General features: G+C 42.9%; 1 protein-coding gene across 3 annotated transcripts; it reads right to left on the bottom strand.

The window, feature by feature from the left end:
* On the bottom strand, nt 1-17,663 carry NFRKB (nuclear factor related to kappaB binding protein). 3 transcript variants are annotated; one of them, XM_085209157.1, is made up of 26 exons: nt 17,465-17,663; nt 16,573-16,724; nt 16,129-16,330; nt 15,915-16,042; nt 14,826-15,000; nt 14,517-14,618; nt 13,852-13,925; nt 13,429-13,513; nt 12,784-12,964; nt 12,527-12,635; nt 11,926-12,052; nt 11,049-11,114; nt 9,965-10,044; nt 9,838-9,881; nt 9,360-9,420; nt 8,596-8,770; nt 7,900-8,006; nt 7,477-7,600; nt 6,923-7,002; nt 5,999-6,219; nt 5,609-5,897; nt 5,106-5,324; nt 3,839-4,624; nt 3,008-3,114; nt 2,096-2,231; nt 1-1,368 (listed from the first exon to the last, which is right to left on the bottom strand). In XM_085209157.1, the coding sequence occupies exons 2-26, from the start codon at nt 16,705-16,707 to the stop codon at nt 1,243-1,245; spliced, it is 3,939 nt and encodes a 1,312-aa protein (XP_085065283.1). In that variant the 5' UTR covers nt 16,708-16,724; nt 17,465-17,663; the 3' UTR covers nt 1-1,242. The 3 variants fall into 3 exon arrangements, with proteins under 3 accessions (XP_085065283.1, XP_085065284.1, XP_085065285.1); XM_085209158.1 differs by having other exon boundaries at nt 9,360-9,417; XM_085209159.1 differs by lacking the exon at nt 5,106-5,324.
* Nucleotides 17,664-17,756: the final 93 nt, after the last annotated feature.

Raw genomic sequence — 17,756 nt, 5'->3', positions numbered from 1 at the left:
TTAGAAGGAACCATCTCACAAAGGAAGATGGACAATCTATTAGCCCTTGGCAAGCTAACAATCATGTACATAAAATAACAAGCTGTACAAAACTGAAAGGAGACGGCAAAGGGGTTTGTAAGGCTTTCTGTATTCTTATTCTTCTAGCTCAACACTCCTTGTGATCTTATTCTGGAAAAGCTTCAGGGTCACATCAGGACAGCAAGGAATTCTTCTCCAGAATGTGCAAAACTCAAATTTATAAAGGGATAAAATTCCAAAGATAAAAACCAAACTGAAGGCCAAAATCACTGGCTAAAATACTTCTTTGAAGTCCAAGAGATTGAAGTTGGGGTATATTTGAAAACATATTCCAAACTTTTAAAATAAACTAGTCTTTTCTGACTGAGACAAAGATTTGTTGAGGAGAAACAAAGGAGAATGCTTCTGGTGAATGCTTTCCTTTCCATCACATTCTTACTTGTTGACAGACTGACTCACACAATGACTTCTTGTCATTTTTACCTCTCTGACTTTTTCTATCTCCTCCACTTCTCACTCTTCCCCATGTTTACTAGCTTTTTTTTTTCAACATCAAGAATCATCCTGACTAGGGGCTCTTGTACTGCCCTTGACAGAAATTTGACATGGAAGTGGTATCTACTCAACAAGAAATTTGAGCTCAGAGATAGGGAAGAGGTATTTTAAAAGTCTATATATAAATAGTACATTGAATGTTTTAGGGATCTACTTCCAGGCTATGTTACAAACAACGTCTGGTGTCCATGCCTTGATCCTAAGTCACCTATATAAAATTAGCTAGGCTCCACCAAAATGATGCTCCTTCTTTGTGACTTTGAAAAGCCAGCAAGTTACCTCTTCTGAGCAAGATACCCTGGTTAAGAAGACCCAAGATCAACTGCTTTGTCTATAAACCAAAATGGACAGAAATGACAGATGGCCTTTTGTTAAAAGATCTTCAGATGGGAAGAGAACATGGGAAAAAAAGACATCTCTTCAATGCTGAATGCCACAGATTTTAGCTTTACAGATCTGGACTGAAACCGTTTGTTTTACTGGTACAGCATCTTCTGATGTGGAATTTCTACCTCGACATCACATGCTGACTGCAGAACAAGTAACATGTGTTGCACGTGACAGAATCCAGTCCAATCCCTCGCCAGACTGTGGTTAGGTAACCTTGGATGGCTGGATGGAAGATGACAGCATATTCAGGAAAGCGATCAGTTTTCAGACCAATACTCATAGCTGATCTTGGGACTGTTTTGGAGATGGAGCTGTTGTCACGACGACAGTGGAAACTGCTTTAGTTGAGCCAGACACCGTTCCCTGCTGGAGATGGGAGGCTGGTACTGTTTGAATTCGCACCTGTTTGAAATGGAAAGAAAAAAATTCAACTCGTGTCAAGAACAACCTGGTGTCACACAGCACTTGCATCACACTGGTAAATGATCTGCTTCTGCTGCTGACAAAATTTCAGTTATGAGAACAAGATCAAACACCAAAACATATCAAAAACAGAATGTGGCACAAGAAGATCCACTATTCATGTGGGAGGGTGGCAAGAGATCTCAAGATTAGAGAAGAAGAACTAAAATCTAGTTTGAATAAAAACTGACATATCAGCTGCTATGACAAGTTTTCAGAGGAAGAACTTCAATCCATTGGATGCTTCACTTCTCAAGACTTATTATTAGCAGCTCTCAAGGAAGATTACTTTTCTGAAACTGAACACTAAGTTTCCAGACAGCAAAATGGTTACACAAAGAAGCAATGTGATTTCTTCAAAAAATGTAGGCCTGCAGAAGCCAAAGAGGAAAGCACAACAAGTCAAGGGTACAGAAACAATCCTTCAGTCAACCAGGAATAACAGGACTTTTGGTTTTCCATTCATTATACTATCAGTACTTTCAAAAACATTTAAAAACATAACTGGATGTAAGGAAGGAAAAGGAAATGATGCAGTGCATGTGCTCAATACGGACAGGCTGTGCACCTGTACTTTTCATGGAAACCCATGTATCAGATGTAATGTCCTCATGAAGGTGTTGAGCCATCACAAAGCAAATGAGAGAATCATTCTTCATGCCATTACCTGTGTGGCTTGGCCTTGCTGCTGCAGCTGCTGCAGTTGCTGTGCAGTCAGAAAACTCACTGGTTTGTTCCCAGCAATCAGTTTTGTCCCTGCTGGCATCGTAGTCAGGATGATATTTCTGCCCAACCCACTGATGCTAAGGAAAGAGAATTGCTGAAAGGTTAATAAACAGTACAGCAGGCCATGTCTTTTACGAATTGTTTTTCAGTTGCTAGGAGATTAAATTACTTAGCTAATTTACTAATGATTTTAATTATTTTTGTTTCACAACAATGGCAAATACACAAGTGAAAAGTTTATGTCAACGTTTCTCACAATTAGAGAGAATTACCTTATCACATGGATTAAACCCTCTAACTCTGGACCGTGTTTGTTACTGGGCTAGTCTGATCAGACCTGAACACTTCCCAGGGAATGCAGAAAATAGCTGAGCACACAATGTTCTGCCTTGAAATATTAACCAAGGGAGATACTACCAGAATTCACGGAAGAATAAACAGAAAGACAACAATACCTGAACACCACAGGGATTTGCACTGAGGCAGTTAACACTGCACCAGTTTCTTTAACAGAGAGATGTCCTCAGATTACAAACTATTTTAGGTATGTCACCAGGTGAATTCTTGCTCAAACAAAGAACTAATCTATTATAAACTAAACTGTTATATAGTTGGTTTAAAAGCAAATATTATTTTCTTCCCTGTATTGTTAGAATCTACATCTCAGTGCACCTAAACAAGAACTGCATTCTTTGCCAGACTCCACATTCTCTCAGTTTCTTGCTGTTAGTGGTCCTTTCAACAGGCTTCAAATCTCTACCATCCTCTGACTGCTAGATCCCCAGGAACCTAACCAAACAGGGAACCTCCTCAGTCCATTTCTAAACAAAACTATCAGATGGAAAATACTCACTTGGCCCCAAGGTTGCCCTTGATGATGGGGGCAGTCACCACGCTCTTGCCTTTCACTGGCTGGCTGATCACTGACAGAGGCACCGTTATTCGGGCTGGTAGTTTACCCTAGAGAAGTCGAAGAATACATGAGAAGCCACAGGGAATGCAGCAGAGAAACTGCCTGACAACATACAATTACCACTCAGCTTGCTTTTCAGCATCCTGGGAATAGAAACCAAAGCAGTGTTGCTGATGTAATCTGCGCCGTTTGAGTCTAATTAAAATTCACCTCCAACTGATTCACTTCACAGCTGCCCCAATCCTGCAAATCCCTTTCATCTTTGCACCACAATATTTCTCTGTGAAGGAGCATTGCATTTGCCCATCATTTTTATCCTTATGAGACTATGGTAATGTCAATTAACTTATTCAACTTTCACAAGACAGTTTACATTGCTTTGGGCATTAAAACTACAATAAACTGGGAACTTGGTAAAAATGTTTATAAAAGTAAAAAGCACTTCTACTTGTGACACTATTCCAAAAAAGGTGGTTTCAGAAGCAGAAGGCAAGATGCTGAACTGCATCTAGTAGTGAGGACTTCAGATAAACCCAATTTATTTCACTCACTGTCTCAAAAGGAGTTAATGGAAGACACACAATTAACTGTATTCCAGTCATTCAATACTTAGCTGCAATTCCAACACCACAAAATCAGTTGTGGACTCACATTCTACAGTACTTAATTTGACCTTTTGCAGATGTAAGAGATTTTTAGAGATAAACCATCAGTACCAAACCACCACTCCCCTTTCTCAGCCAACTCCAGAAAAACCTCAGCATTACTTACTGCCTGTGTTGTGGATACCACTGTGGTGCTGACAGGCACCTGGCGCACAGCAGTACCTCCTGTGCCTATAGTTATGGGAGTCCCAGCAGCTCCTGAGGCAACAGCAACTGCTTTTGACACTGTGGCACTCATGGTTGGTAATGAGACAGCTGAGGTATGGACTGTGCCAGGCACGCTCACTGCTGCAGAAGAAGGTACTTGCTTTGCATGAGTAGCTACGGTAATCGTCTGCCCAGCTTTGGGTGGCATCACCCCCAGCCCTTGGACGATTCTTATGGTAGCAGCTGGCTTGGCCTCAGTGGATGCCACTGTAGTAATGGCTTTGCTCTTCTGATCTGCCACAGTCATGCCTAGAGCAGGCATCAGTCTGAAAGCAGAACTCGTTGGCTCTGCAGTCTTTAAGTCAGGAGTCACTTTAACCATTGTGCTTCCAGCTGGACTGGAAGAAGAAGATGAGGCTGTGCTAGTCTTGGCTGGAGAATCAGCAGTCTGGACAGGATTGGATGTCACATGCAATGTTGCAGAAATGCCCTTCCCACTAGCACTGCTTCCAGCAGCTGCTGTGAAGAGGTCCTGAGTCAGTTTAACAGTAGTGACTTGAGATTTGGCCAGGGTGGCCATCATGTCCGGGGTGATTCGCAGCACAGTCTGTCCCTTTGCATCTGTGGTGATTGAGGAGGGGGGCAGGCGCAGCACATCTTTTCCTTGGATCCGAAAATTGGTAGCTGTAAGTGGGATGCTGCTTCCAGGCTGGGTCTTCATGCCAAGCTGCCCTGTAATAGCCACCTGGAAAAGATCAGAGAACCAGATTTGTTGCATCAAACTGGAACACAGTCCGGGGCACAGTAAAACAAGAGTAAAACTCCCCAACAGGTTGATGTCTGCTCAGTGTTCTTTTCCTCTCAGCAGGATGCTAAGTGCTTACTGCACTCCTGAAAATAGTTTCGGTTGCTTCCTACGCAGCATTCACAAAATCATATGACATGTCCTGGAAATTGTTTCTTCTTCAAACAAAAGGAGTAGAAAAAAGAACAACAGGTGCAAATTCCAAATTAAAGAGCCTGCACTAACATATTCTCTACCTGTACATGAAAATGGGGCTAAAATACAGCAAACCAGCAATTGCCCAAGTCTGCACGGTCAGTCAACTTGTACATGATGGCTAACTGTTCCTTTCACTTTCTTTTCACATCTGCATGCACATCTGTCACGATAAATGGTAAACAACTGGGACATGCAGTTCACTCTCATCTCTCCTCCCTCTCACCTGCTTGATGATATTCTGGCCAGCTACATTCTGGATGACAGTGGTAGAGGAGGTACTTGTAGCAGAACTGCCTGGAGAGCTGGTTACTGCCTTTACAGCAGGACTGGGTGCTGCAGACAGTCCTGTCACAGTGATGCCTGTCTGTCCTGTCACAGAGGTTCCTTGTCTTTGCACCTGTACTGGGCTGGTTTGAGCTTTTACTGGTAAAGTCATCACAGCCTACAGCAAAACAAAGAGGCAGCTTATGAGCAGACTAACACAACCCTAACAGACTAATACACAGTGGTTCTGTCTCATGCCTTAGCTTGCAAATTCTGTATTTTTTAGTGTAACATACAAACAGATGCTGCTACGTAAACTGGCAATGGAAACAAAAAACGGGGCACAGAACAGTATTTGTGCACAACTGTTAACAATGCTCTGTTTCTGCAGCTGCACCACACTAGAGAGACCCACAGACAAACACCAGAGCAACTCCACCATTTCCAAGCAGCCAGTCTCACCTGAGGCAGCACTTTGGTTTGCGTGGCTGTAGCTGGAACACGGATCTGAGGCACTGATGTAGGCTGCTGCTGCTGCTGCTGCTGCTGTGTTACCACTGGGGCTTGCTGAGACACAGCTGGGAGGCTGGACTGGGCACTGACCACTCGGACCTGCGGCAATACTGACGATGCAGTATGACTTACCACCCTGGTGGGAGGTGGCTGCTGCCCAGACTGAGTCTGTGAACTCTGGGCTGTGGAAAGCAACGTCCCAAGCTGTGGCATGGTAGGGGATGAAACCAGAAGAACACTACAGAAGAGATAAAGCCAGTAGGTCAGCAAAGGTGTAGATGACTGAGAAAAGAACCAGTAATATTCACAGGTGACGTATAAGATAGAAGGAGAGCGTACCTTTGGCTGGGTTTTGCTGGCTCTGATCCAGCATTAGGTACGCTCTTGCTAACCACAGACACTGGTGGGGGTGAAATAGGTGTTGCTGGTAGTGCTGGTGCAGTAGGTGTCACAGGAGTCACGGGAGTTGGAGGCATGCTGGAGTCGCTAAGGCTCAGCTGACTGGGCTCTGATGTGCTGCTAGGGAGTGCTTTCACAGAGCTCTCCTTGTTACTAGATTTCTGCAGAGAAACCAAGTCAAAGTGAAAGTTTTCACAGAAACTGGTTGTGATTGTTGCACTGTAAGGAGAATGGACCGAGCACCGTAAACAACTACAAAATTACAAATGATGCCATAGTGCAAAATCCTGAAATCACAGACATCTATCTTTCTGCCTTCCTCCACAAGTGGGCTGGTCAGTTTGGCTGTTCCTGTTCTAAGGGAGAAGTGCCTCTTAGCATTGAGAAACGTTCATAACAGTCAGATGTCCACTTTGCTTAATTTGCCAGCTGTGACTATGTTACAGATATTTGGTATCAGTGCCAAAAAAGAAAAAGACATCCAAATCCTCACAGCTTCAGCACAGCAAGAGGGAGAATAGCAGGCATGTTTCACACGCCCTGCTACAGATTAATCTCAAAAGATCTAAAGAGATCACTTCTAAGAGAAGGAGCACAAGTAAATGCTGTTGACCTTTCTGCCAAGATCAATATGGGTAATATGGGTAACAGCAGACACTGGGAGAAGCAAAGTTCCCTCTTTTCTTTTACATTCTGTGCACTGGTACCAGACTAACGCTCACATACGTGTACAGAAAGGAAATTAAATGAATAGGTGGCAAATTTCATCAGCCCCAGTAGATGCAAAATTTACAGATTAAGTTAAATCCATATCTCATTCTCAATCACAAAAGCATCCGTGCAAATCTGTGCAAAGGAATTTACCACTTTTGCTGGAGGTTTTGGCTTCTGCTGGAGAGCCTTCTTGGCCTTTGCTGCAGCAGCTTGAGCCTGGTGGATCCGTTCTGCAAGTATAAGTTAAAAAAAAGTTAAAGTTAACGTTCCTTCTGAACACAAACAATGTGCTTAAGAAAGTGGCCATCTCTAAGTTCATCTTCAGGCAAGAAACACAACACACATCCATGCAGGTACAAGTAATAGCACATAAAAAAAGGCAAAACAAAATTAGCCCAAAAGGCTGAAATGAAGATGTGCTGAAGCTGTCAATATACATGCACCTGCAGTTCTTGCACAAAGAATGCTATTTTTCTACCAAATACTCACTATAAACTAACATACTGCTCTGCAAGACTGTATGTTGCTGAGCAAATATTAGCAAAGATTAGAGAAAAAAAGCCAGACTGATGAATTAATGTTCATTATTCAACTAGGATAGAGAAGCTCAAGAGCACAGCAAATGCTCTTGAAAAAATAGGGTGAAGTATGTGGACATTTTCAGTTGTGTAGATAACAGGGCAGTCCCACCAAGCCAGGCTTACCGAACTCTTCCTCACTCCTGTCCCGGTGCAGGTAGATCCACAACTTGCGTCCAATGTCGTATTTAACACAGGGATCTTTCTCATAATGCAGTCGATCCAGAGCACCACTAACAACAGTGTTAACCTGAAAATTCAGAATTCACCATATTACAGAAGGTCCTTGTTGGGGCAGCTGGAGGTCATGTATAGAAAAGTCAAACCCATTCAGCATTAAACCAGAGCAATTCGCTGGCAATCTAAATGTAAGAAGTGAGTAAGAGCAGAAGTTGCACTGCAGGGTGCTGCTTGCCCTCTTGGATTAAATGGAGCTTCAACAAATCCAAGGGCTCTGAAATATCGACTGTTGAATCTATTCTGTAAGCAGCTGTATACATGATGTGCTGTAAATTCTGGGTCTTTCTTTCCAGATGACATCCAACTTACTTGAGCACTTGTGACATCAGGAGCTAGGAACTGGGAATCTTTAAGCAGCTCACAAATTTCAGCACGAGTTCCTTCTCCATTAGGAAGCCGAGCAGCAGCGTCACGAACTGAAGTAGAAAATCAGAGCTTAAACTTCCAGCCCTAAAGAAGCAGCTGTATTCAAATAATTCAGCAGATATGTTTCTGTATTCCTTTTTCCTCTCCAATGCCCTCTCAGTCAACAAAATCTAGTCCCAGTGATCCCTCAGAGCCTCTGATGTCTGTACGAGCAGAGATTACAAATGCTCATTTTAAAGTACACTGACTGTGCTGGTGTGGAGCCAGGGGCAATGAACACAGGGACCAGCACTCAACTTCACAATGCCCCAACTTCACAACAGCACACTTAAGCCACTATTCTTTGTCTTCCAGTTATCTGAGCCTTAGCTTCCACCAGCCTCGTGAGTTCTCCTCTCCATTTCCCATTTTCTCTCAGAAAAGAAGTAAAACACAGCTGTCTTCTGTTCTTGTAGTAAACTCCAACTCCCAGCATTCTGTCACCATTATCTCAGGTAATTTTTTTCTTCCTTATTTATGTCATATCAGACCATCCACCTTTTTCTTTCACGATGTAGATTCCTAAAGTCACTGTTTGGGTGGACAAATGTGCCTTTTAATTACTAAATAAATAACTGTCAGAGTATGCAATCACCTTACCGAGGGACAAGATGGTGACATATGCTGGTCTGTCTGATCGCAGGAGAGAATGCTCTCGGGCTTTGTTTAATGATGTTTCCTTGTCAAACACCCCCTTCACAGGACCAACAACCGACTCAAAGCCGTGCATACGGAAGGTGAAAGCTTTGTGGGGCTGGCTGTAACGGTAACGTTCCTGTTTTGAAACAAGAGGACTGAATTTAGCAGGACACAAATCACAGAATGGTCAGGGTTGGAAGGGACCTCGAGGATCATGAATCTCCAACCCCCTGCCACATGCAGGGCCACCAACCCCCACATTTAATACCAGACCAGGCTGCCCAGGGCCCCATCCAACCTGGCCTTGAACAGGGGCATCCACAGCCTCTCTGGGCAGCTGTTCCAGCACCTCACCACTCTCTCTAGAAAGAACTTAAATAGAGCAAAGTCTTGAGGCTTGTAACTGATATTGTAATACAGGCTAAGATACTATCATTCTCTAGATAGTTCCTTAATTAAACACTTAAATAGTGTAGAACAAACGTAGTTTAGATCAATTAGTTTTCATGATACCTGTTGGAAACATAGGGGTTTTTGAAATAAGCAGTTATTGTTATGTTTATATATGTTGTTAGCAAGTTCTATCTGAGGCTGAAATACCCACTTCAATAAGAAGGAACACACGAATCATTTGTACCAACAAAGTTTTTGGAGAGTACACAATTCTCAAACCATACAAATTCTCTTGCTTTAATGGCCAACTCTTAGGAAGATTCTCTTTTTACCTGCTCCTGGAATACACGTTTCTCCTCTCCAGTGCTAGGTCGGACTACATAGTCAGTCCTTCTGAAACAAAGACCACCATCAGCTTTGAGCAACAAACCCACAGTAATCCCAAAAACTATCCCAAAGGATTAGCCACCTCGCTGCAAATTCTTCTGGCACCAAAGAAAAAGTTGTGAAAGCACTTATGCTGGTATAAATAATCCTGCAGAGACCTTAAAATATTCTTTACAGACTACCTGAAAGTAAGCAAGGATTTTAAGCAATCTAGTAATGAGGATACACATTAGATCAGAGGTCTCTGTGGGTTTGCAGTGTCTAGTTATTTTATCTATAAACTCTGACTACAAATTCCCTCCCAACACATGATGCAACATTTTCCTTTGAAGTAACCAGCTCTTCAGATCTAGAGGTACAAGGACCAAACCTCCTAGCTTTAGCATATACTGTGAAAGTTTAAGAGCAGTATTATACACTTACACTCTAGGAATTGGCGTTGTGGCATCTGAGCTGTCTTCATTTTCCTATCAAAGAAACAGAAATGTCAGTGTTGGATACAACCCAGCCAGGTTTTGTGCTGCTAAAAGACCATTTTCTTCTGACTCACTTTGAAGAAAGTCTGGTCCTTGGTCTCCAACCAGAGCTGAAACAGTGCTGCCAATTCTTTCTCATGATCTTGGCAAGAACCTAGTCCAAAAATCAAGAAACATAGGAAATGAAAATTATTTGTTATGAAGCCAGCTGCTTGTACTTTCCAATCACCTCCCACTCCCTTCTAACCTCCATGTATCACCAGTCACAAGGCACCTTACATACTTCATAGATGCTCCAGTTTCACTACTTGAACACACTCAGGCACAGCAAAGGGCTACAGTCTAATAAATCCCCTGTGCTCATATGAAGGGTAATGCTTCACCTCCAGGAATAACAGAAAAGACACTGCTTGCAATACAGCCACTCGACACGTGCAGGTGGTCTCCACTTCCCAAAGTAAACTCAGTCAGCAAGACCCCAAGCAGAAACAAGTGTCTACATAACCTGCACCAAAGACTAGGAAAAGGACTGGAGGAATAGCACAGAATAACAGAATCATTAATGTTGGAGAAGACCTCTAGGATTACCAAGTCCAACCTGACTCCAAAACTTTGCCAGTTTAAACCTGTGAATATGACCAAGAGTCACAATAGCTAAGAATAGAAAAATCTGCCTAGTAGCTAAAGCTAAAGTAAAAAATGCAAAGCATCTGTAATTCACACAATATGAGCCTGGGCAAATTTATTATTAATTTGCTCTTTGGTTCCTGCTTGTAAAATGAGAATAAAATCAGCCTGCTTCACAGAGAAGCTTAAATTATTTATAATTGTAATTAAGAATTAGATGGAATAATCAGAAAGCATGCTCTACAGCACGGAAAACATGAAAGTGTTCAGAAAGATCTGAAGGGTGACAAACACAGCTATGCCAGCAACATAAAGGAAAAAAAGCTCAGTGCCTTTGATCACTTACTCTTTCTATTGCTGAAAATAACGTCTAGCAAAAGTACTGAATGTAAACCACATTGCTGCTCAGCTAAAAGAATACAAAAGGCCTAACCACTGAAATTATGGATCTGCTGAACTTCATCTCTGGGCTACAGCAAGGAGAATAGAAGAGTTTTACAACAGTAAAAATCATAGAAAAATGCAAGTTACCAAGCAATTTCCACTGCTGAGTTTTTTCCTTGAATTCAACAAAAGGTGAGAAGCTGGATGGAACATCTACAAAGAAAGATGTGCAGTTCAGAAACATCACACACCAACACAACCCCCACAGTTCTATGGCTGTAATGCAAACTGTTGAGTCAGACTCACTCTGACAGCATTTTAAGTGACTACATCTCCAAATGAACACTTGCCCAATGGGAAGGTTAGCATCTCCTGAGCAACAGTGCAAGCCCAAGAACAGAACAGGGTAACAACCCTTTCATCTACAAGCTGTCAGATGAGATCCCAGGAACTGTTCCTGTATGGTGACTGTCCATGGGCTCACGTTGAAACAAACTTGAGATTTACAGTAATCACCATCATGTATCCATTTTGCAAAGGCCACTACAATCCACACTGTCCCTCCACTTATAACACAGCAAATCAGAAGCACAGAATAAATTAGTTTAAAAGGAGCAAGTGGAGCTTAGTTGGCCCAAGCCCCAAGTAAAAGCTGGGCCAACTTCATGTTTCCAGTGGATTGCTCAGAGCAGCATCTCATTTATTTTTCATTATCTCCAAAGGCAACCACAACTTTTTGCACCTGCTTCAAACATGCTGCCTTAAAGACATGATTTAAACAGGAGAAACAGCCTGTTTCAGTTGCACATTCATTAGAATCAAGCTGGGTCTTATCTACTATCCTCATGCAAACGAAGTCTACCACAACCAAGAAAAAAAACCTAAGACCTATTACAGAAACACTGTAAACAACACAACGACTTATTGTACTGATGAATAAAGTTTGACTGAAGCTATAATATAAACCAGCACTGATTAGAACAAATGTACAAACACCATTAGTATTTCTGACAGCTATTCTTACCTCTGCTGTCACCTGTCAGATACTGCAAGGCAGGTAAAACCAGTTCAGACCAATTAGGGGCAAAGGAGAACCAAGTATTCAGTGCACTGGCAGGAGAAGTTTGCCAATCTATAACTTTATCCTCAAGCTGGAAAGAAAAAATAAGCATTCTGTTAAAGACTGAATGACCTAAGCTATGAATGTTCTAATAGAAAACAAAACAGGCAAACATTTGATGGGAAAAAAAGATTTGATACTGACAAAAAAGATCATCTGACTTTTTCAAGTAACTGTAAGATGGTATTTCAGAAAACAGACAGCAAAAATGGGAAAAAAATTCCCCCCTATCACCAGCGTTAATACACTGAATTTATCTAATCATGACCTAAACAGCAGATATGGAAAGACTTATGAAAGCAGCTGATTAAATGCATGAAACTCGTTACAAACAGGATGTGGTATGCACTCCCAAACACTTGTCATTTTTCAATATGGAACCCACACACGGATGTGATTTAGAGCAAGACGCTTCCGGAGAAAATCTCTACTACACAGCTACAAAAAACTCTGTGCTCTAATTTTACTTTCTGCAAAGATTCTTAAACATGTGGGTGGTTCTCACCACAGAGAGACTGGCAGGTCCTTCCAGAAACAGTATCTCCAACAGAAGGAAAAAGAAGCTGGAAGATATTTCATTTATTCCAAGGCATGGCTTCATCTCTTCAAGAGGTCTTCAAATGAAAGAAAACACAAGCAGTGTGTAAGCATCCTGAGTTTGAGATCACACACGTATACAAAGTCCATCTTCATATACGGAGTATATGGAGTTGAACATCCTCCAAGCAGTACAAAGCATTCAGGGCATTTTGAAGCACTTACTCCTCTTTGACAGATGACAGAGGGATGGGGGAATGATCCTGAGACAGTGATGGGATCCCATGTGCACCGCCAAAAGAATCAGCCAGATCTTCCACCTCCGATTTAATGACCTTCAGCTTCTTCTTCTTTTTGTCATCCTTTTCCTTCACCTTTTTCTTGAAGGTTGCAAGGTCAAATAAAGCTTTAGAAATGATAAAGGTAAGAAAAATAACAAGAAAACATCTTACTATATTTCAGTGAGGACCATAACAACATAATTAAACACATATTCAAAACCACACACAAAACAAACTTATTCATTATCTGGTCATCCCAACCTCCTACTCCCACATGTCTTTTTTTTTTTTTTTTTCCCTCAACAGGAAAATTCCAGTTTCTATGCCAACATACATGAAATCAGAAAGGTGAAGGTAACAGCCCAGAGCAGGCATACAAATTAATTTAACATCAATTAGCTGGAAGCACATTCAATGGAAACTGGAATTGCCTGTGTGCAATCCAAATTTATAATCCCACAGTAGCTAGCCAGGTATGCAAAGAGCAAAAGAATACAACACTCAGTAGAGCCTTCCTCCATCCTTGGATTTCACAGTCACAGAACACCCCACATTTATGCAGTGTGAAGCACTGCTTCCAGCCACTGACCTGCTAAGGAACCTTTCCTGCCAGCATTTACACGAGTCATAATGTCCTCAAGAGTAATATCTGCTGTCACTAAATCTGGGTGGTCCTACATGGGACAAGAGGACAGGTAGGAAAATCAGGAATGGATAAAATGCTGTGTTAGCAACAAAGATACAGAAGATAATCAAACACTGAAATGCCTCAAACCTATCTGGGATCAGCTTATAAAGTGAATCACTACAACAGAAACAGGGAAGTCCTCAATCCCCAAGTGGAAAATGTTGTGTCTCAACAACACATGTGGAAGTTACAGAATACTTCTAAACAAATAACCAGGTACAAGGGATGCATATATCCCTCAACAATTACATGTAATTATGGTATGGGACTGAAGGGTGGCCACACACACTCCCTGTCAGACCCCAAGATTTCCTGTTATCTTACAGGTTGATATTTTCGTTTCTCACGGTGTTTCCTCAGCATCATCTTCAAATCACTCTCACCAAGTTCTATTCTGTCTGCAGTGAAAAAAGTCAGAGATAATATGTTTTTCTTGTTTTGCTTGGTTACTTTACAGACTTAGAATGCAGTTTTCTATTCATTTCTATTCACTCTCAACAACCTCCAACTTACAGTAAATAAATATCCCTGATAACTGGAAACTCTTTTCATCTACCAATTTGTTATAACAGTTTCTACCTTTGTTCCTTAGATTTAATTGCTAATGCAAGTATGGAAGTGAAAAGAAGCGAACACTAAAGGTTTTGCAGCCCTGATTACAGTAACCTTCAGAGGAATTCCCTTGCCACATACAGCCAAACAGTTACAACAGTACAATGCTACTGCTTCAATCATCAAGGACAAAAAAAAACAACAAAAAAATCAGCAATATTAAGCAAACTGTAGATCCTGTGTTAAAATGCTATTTTTTTTTCAAGTGAAAACAAAGCATGAGAAGATCTGGATATTGTGGGGACTACAAAATTGAAGTATTACATGATTTCTCATGAAACAACAGATTCTCACACCAGACTTATTCCAGGTTCTCAGAGGATTCTCAAAGTAATCCTCACACCTCAATCCTTATTGAGACCTAGGTTGTTTCTCACCTGCTGTTTTCATGTCCATGGTTGACAGTGTGGGTATCACTCTCAGGGGAACTGGTGGACTCGGACAACGTGACGGAGAGCTCGGAGGCCAGGAGCTTAGATCTTAAATAAACAAATAATCAAATAAATTTCTGCAAGTCTTATCAGCCCCAAACACAGCTAATCCTGTTCCTCAGTGCTTATTAAAGGGCAGTCAGTAACAGTGGAGTTCGCCTCTCATTCCTCTATCAAATACGTTATCCTCACTTAAAAAAAAAAGCTTTTTTCTCTATTCACAACTCACATCTTTACTTCAGTCCATGGCATTACCTTCTTCATCAGAAGACAAAGTAGTATCTCCACACTCCTCTTTCACTTCCCTCAGAATCTTCAAGTAGCGCCGATGTGTCCGTTTCTCCCGCTCCTCTGCGTCATACGATGGTGAGAAATGCTTTCTCTTTAGGATCATATCAGGGCCTCCTTTCCTAGCTAACTCCAGCAAGTGCTGGAAGAGAAGACATGCATGATATTAGTTATCTCAGTTACAACTCTATAAGTTAGAATGGTCAAGCCATGTGCAACCCTTGCAAAGTATCAGAATTTGTTGGCAATTTTAAAATCAGCATTATAAACCATCTTTCAAGCAAAGGGGAACAAGAAGAGATCTAATAAGAGATTTCTGCATCTTCCTTGGTACGTAAAACACTGCACTATCACAGACCAGCAATATGTGGACTGTTCAGGACACAAATCACTGGTCTGAGATCTACTTCTGCAATTTCCACACCTAACGCAAACATGAAAAACTTCTCTTCTGAGAGCTACAGAGGAAATCAGTTCCTGCACGGTTCTGTATTCGTTTCCCACATTCATTAACTGTGGGGCATTTTATACAGACTTCCCTTTTCACCCACGCATCCCCTGTGCTTCAATGTTTAAGCTTAATGCAGCAATAAGCAAGTATTTACAAAGAATACATTTCAGCTGGCAGAGACTGGCTGACAGCAGTATCCATAGAAGACTTTAGAGTTCCTAAGCTATTCTACATCAGTTTCCAATGAAGCAGTGGGTTTTGTAAGGCTTTCTGTTAGCAAACTTCTGGTTTCACAATGACAAATGTAGAAAAATCACAGCAGATTGACTCGTTAAAATACAGTGAAAAAAGCAAATCAAGGGTGAGGTGGGCACAGAAAGGACACTACACAAATGAGAACTGTGGGAATTTTAAAACCTAAGTTTGATATGTATCTTTGCAAACAGAACATTTCTTATTTTCCACAGGCCACTGGAAAAGAAGAAAAAGAAAAAGAAGGAGATTGGAGAATTGTGAATGTACAAACACCAAGGCACGCTGCTGAAAAGACAGCCCGTCAGTTACAGAGCACAAGAAAGTGATGGCTGTGCTCCGAAGACACTCACATTGCGGGAAGCAAGGATCTGCTTGAGCAGTCTGTAGAAGTACTGCTGCTGAGAGCTCAGGTAGCGTTTGTACTGCGACTTCAAACACAGCTGCCGGTACTTCACAACTTCGGGATTGAAGTGCCCATCTGTAGTAAAGAGGTAAAAATTCCTTCAGTTTTCGGCCTGAGAACTTAACTCTGATAACACACTACAGATTATTGTGCTCACTGACCCCGGAAGAGTTTCTGGGCAATGTGCAGTGGATTTCCAAAGCGGAAGTTTTCGCCGCTGAACAACGCAGAGATGATTTTGTTCTGATGCTCGCGGTTGTTTTCAGGAAAGTGAGGCAAGAATGTTTTTAGGTGTTCTTGCTGTGCATCTGTCAGCACCTCCTGCCACGTAGACAAGCTGACAACCTCAAAGAAGATCTCAGGCTAAAGAAGGGAAATAACAACAATGGGAAAAAATGCATACACATCTTTAGCAACTTAAGCTCTTACGGCTTTCTCTGGTTAAATTACACAAGGCTGTCTCACACTGAGACAAAACAACACTGTACAGAACTTGAGGAAATAAATGAGATTGGTAGCAAGAAAATTCTGTTCCTCTGTGATCCCCACAATAGGAGTTAAACACACTGTTCGTCAAGGCTCTGCAAACACAAAGCGCTACTCACGTCCTCCAGAAGGTCCTCGGGCAGACTGACTCTGGTTGTACCCAGCAGGCAGTCCTCCATGATCCGCGCCCCATTTCCATCCCCGCATGGCCCCAGCTCCAAGGGGTCTGTCAGCATGTGATCCAGAGAGTCCATTCTTCTCTTTCCAGCTCCTGAACAACAGCAGCAAAACCCTCAGCACACCCACCAGTACCAGAGCTCCCAAACCAGCTACATCTCACACTGACAACATCTGAGGGGTCACATTTGACGAAGCAGCTGTTTAAACACAAATCACACAATCAATCCAAGGGACACAACCAGAGGGAAATACAAAATGATATTCAATGGCAACACACACTGTGCCAAGAGAGGAATGCTTTTCCAGTGAGCACGTAACACCAACAAGCACAGCTGATCACAACACACTGCTTCCTATGTGCAGAAGCATCACGATAAAGTGACTACGTTTATCTTTTTGTAGAATCTTTAATACGCAAACCAAAACGCTGAAACTAAGTTCAGGCTTTCCACAAGCTCTGTTTGCAGGCAGGGGTTGATGGAGGGCCCTGCTCCCCTCACACAGGACTTGGAAACAGCTGTGCAGCTCAGCTCTCGTCTCCCTTGGCTTTCTGCACAAGCCGAAGGGCAGGAAGCACGCAGAGCAAGTAAAAGTGAAGGGGGAAAAAAAAAAAAAAACAGGACAAAAATGGGTATTTCACACTGAACTGCCCGAGCTTCCCATCGCACGGCACGCAGAGGACGGCGGTTCGGCGCTGAGCAGAGGCGACCGCCCCGCCAGGCGCCCCGACCGCGGGCACTGCGGCACGCACCGCCGGGGGGCTTCGGAGGGCCGCCTGTCCCGCACCGAGCGCTGGAGGCCGCCTCCCTCGCGCCCAGGCCGCCCCCTCACCTCAGCGGAACCCGCACGGCTCCCCCACCGGCTGCGAGGCCGGGGAGCCACCCCCCGGTAAGCACCCGGCCTGCCGGAGCTGCTCCCGCCGAGGCCCGGCCCGGAGCTGCCGGCCGTTTCCCTCAGGCCCCTCACGGCCTCCGAACCGGAAGTCAGAAAGCAGCCGCACCGGAAGTCGGATGGCGCCTGGGGCTCCCGGTGCATGCGCCAAAGCACGGTTGCGGCGCCTGCGCAGTGCTGCGCTGTGGGGCAGCCTCCATAGAGGCGTAGACCTCCATAGAGGCGTAGAAGC

Source organism: Meleagris gallopavo, chromosome 26 (assembly GCF_905368555.1).
Source record: "Meleagris gallopavo chromosome 26, MGAL_WU_HG_1.1, whole genome shotgun sequence".
NCBI classification, from domain to species: domain Eukaryota; kingdom Metazoa; phylum Chordata; class Aves; order Galliformes; family Phasianidae; genus Meleagris; species Meleagris gallopavo.
The sequence above is the reverse complement of the archived record's forward strand: the minus strand, read 5'-3'. Positions and strand labels throughout refer to the sequence as shown.

Coding starts and splice junctions, on each gene's coding strand:
- NFRKB (XM_085209157.1), bottom strand. CDS start 16,707: ATGGACTCTCTGGATCACATGCTGACAGACCCCTTGGAGCTGGGGCCA. Junction 5,325..5,608: donor AAACCAAAGTGCTGCCTCAG/GTGAGACTGGCT, acceptor GTTTTGCTGTAG/GCTGTGATGACTTTACCAGT. Junction 2,232..3,007: donor AAGGGCAACCTTGGGGCCAA/GTGAGTATTTTC, acceptor CTCTTTCCTTAG/CATCAGTGGGTTGGGCAGAA.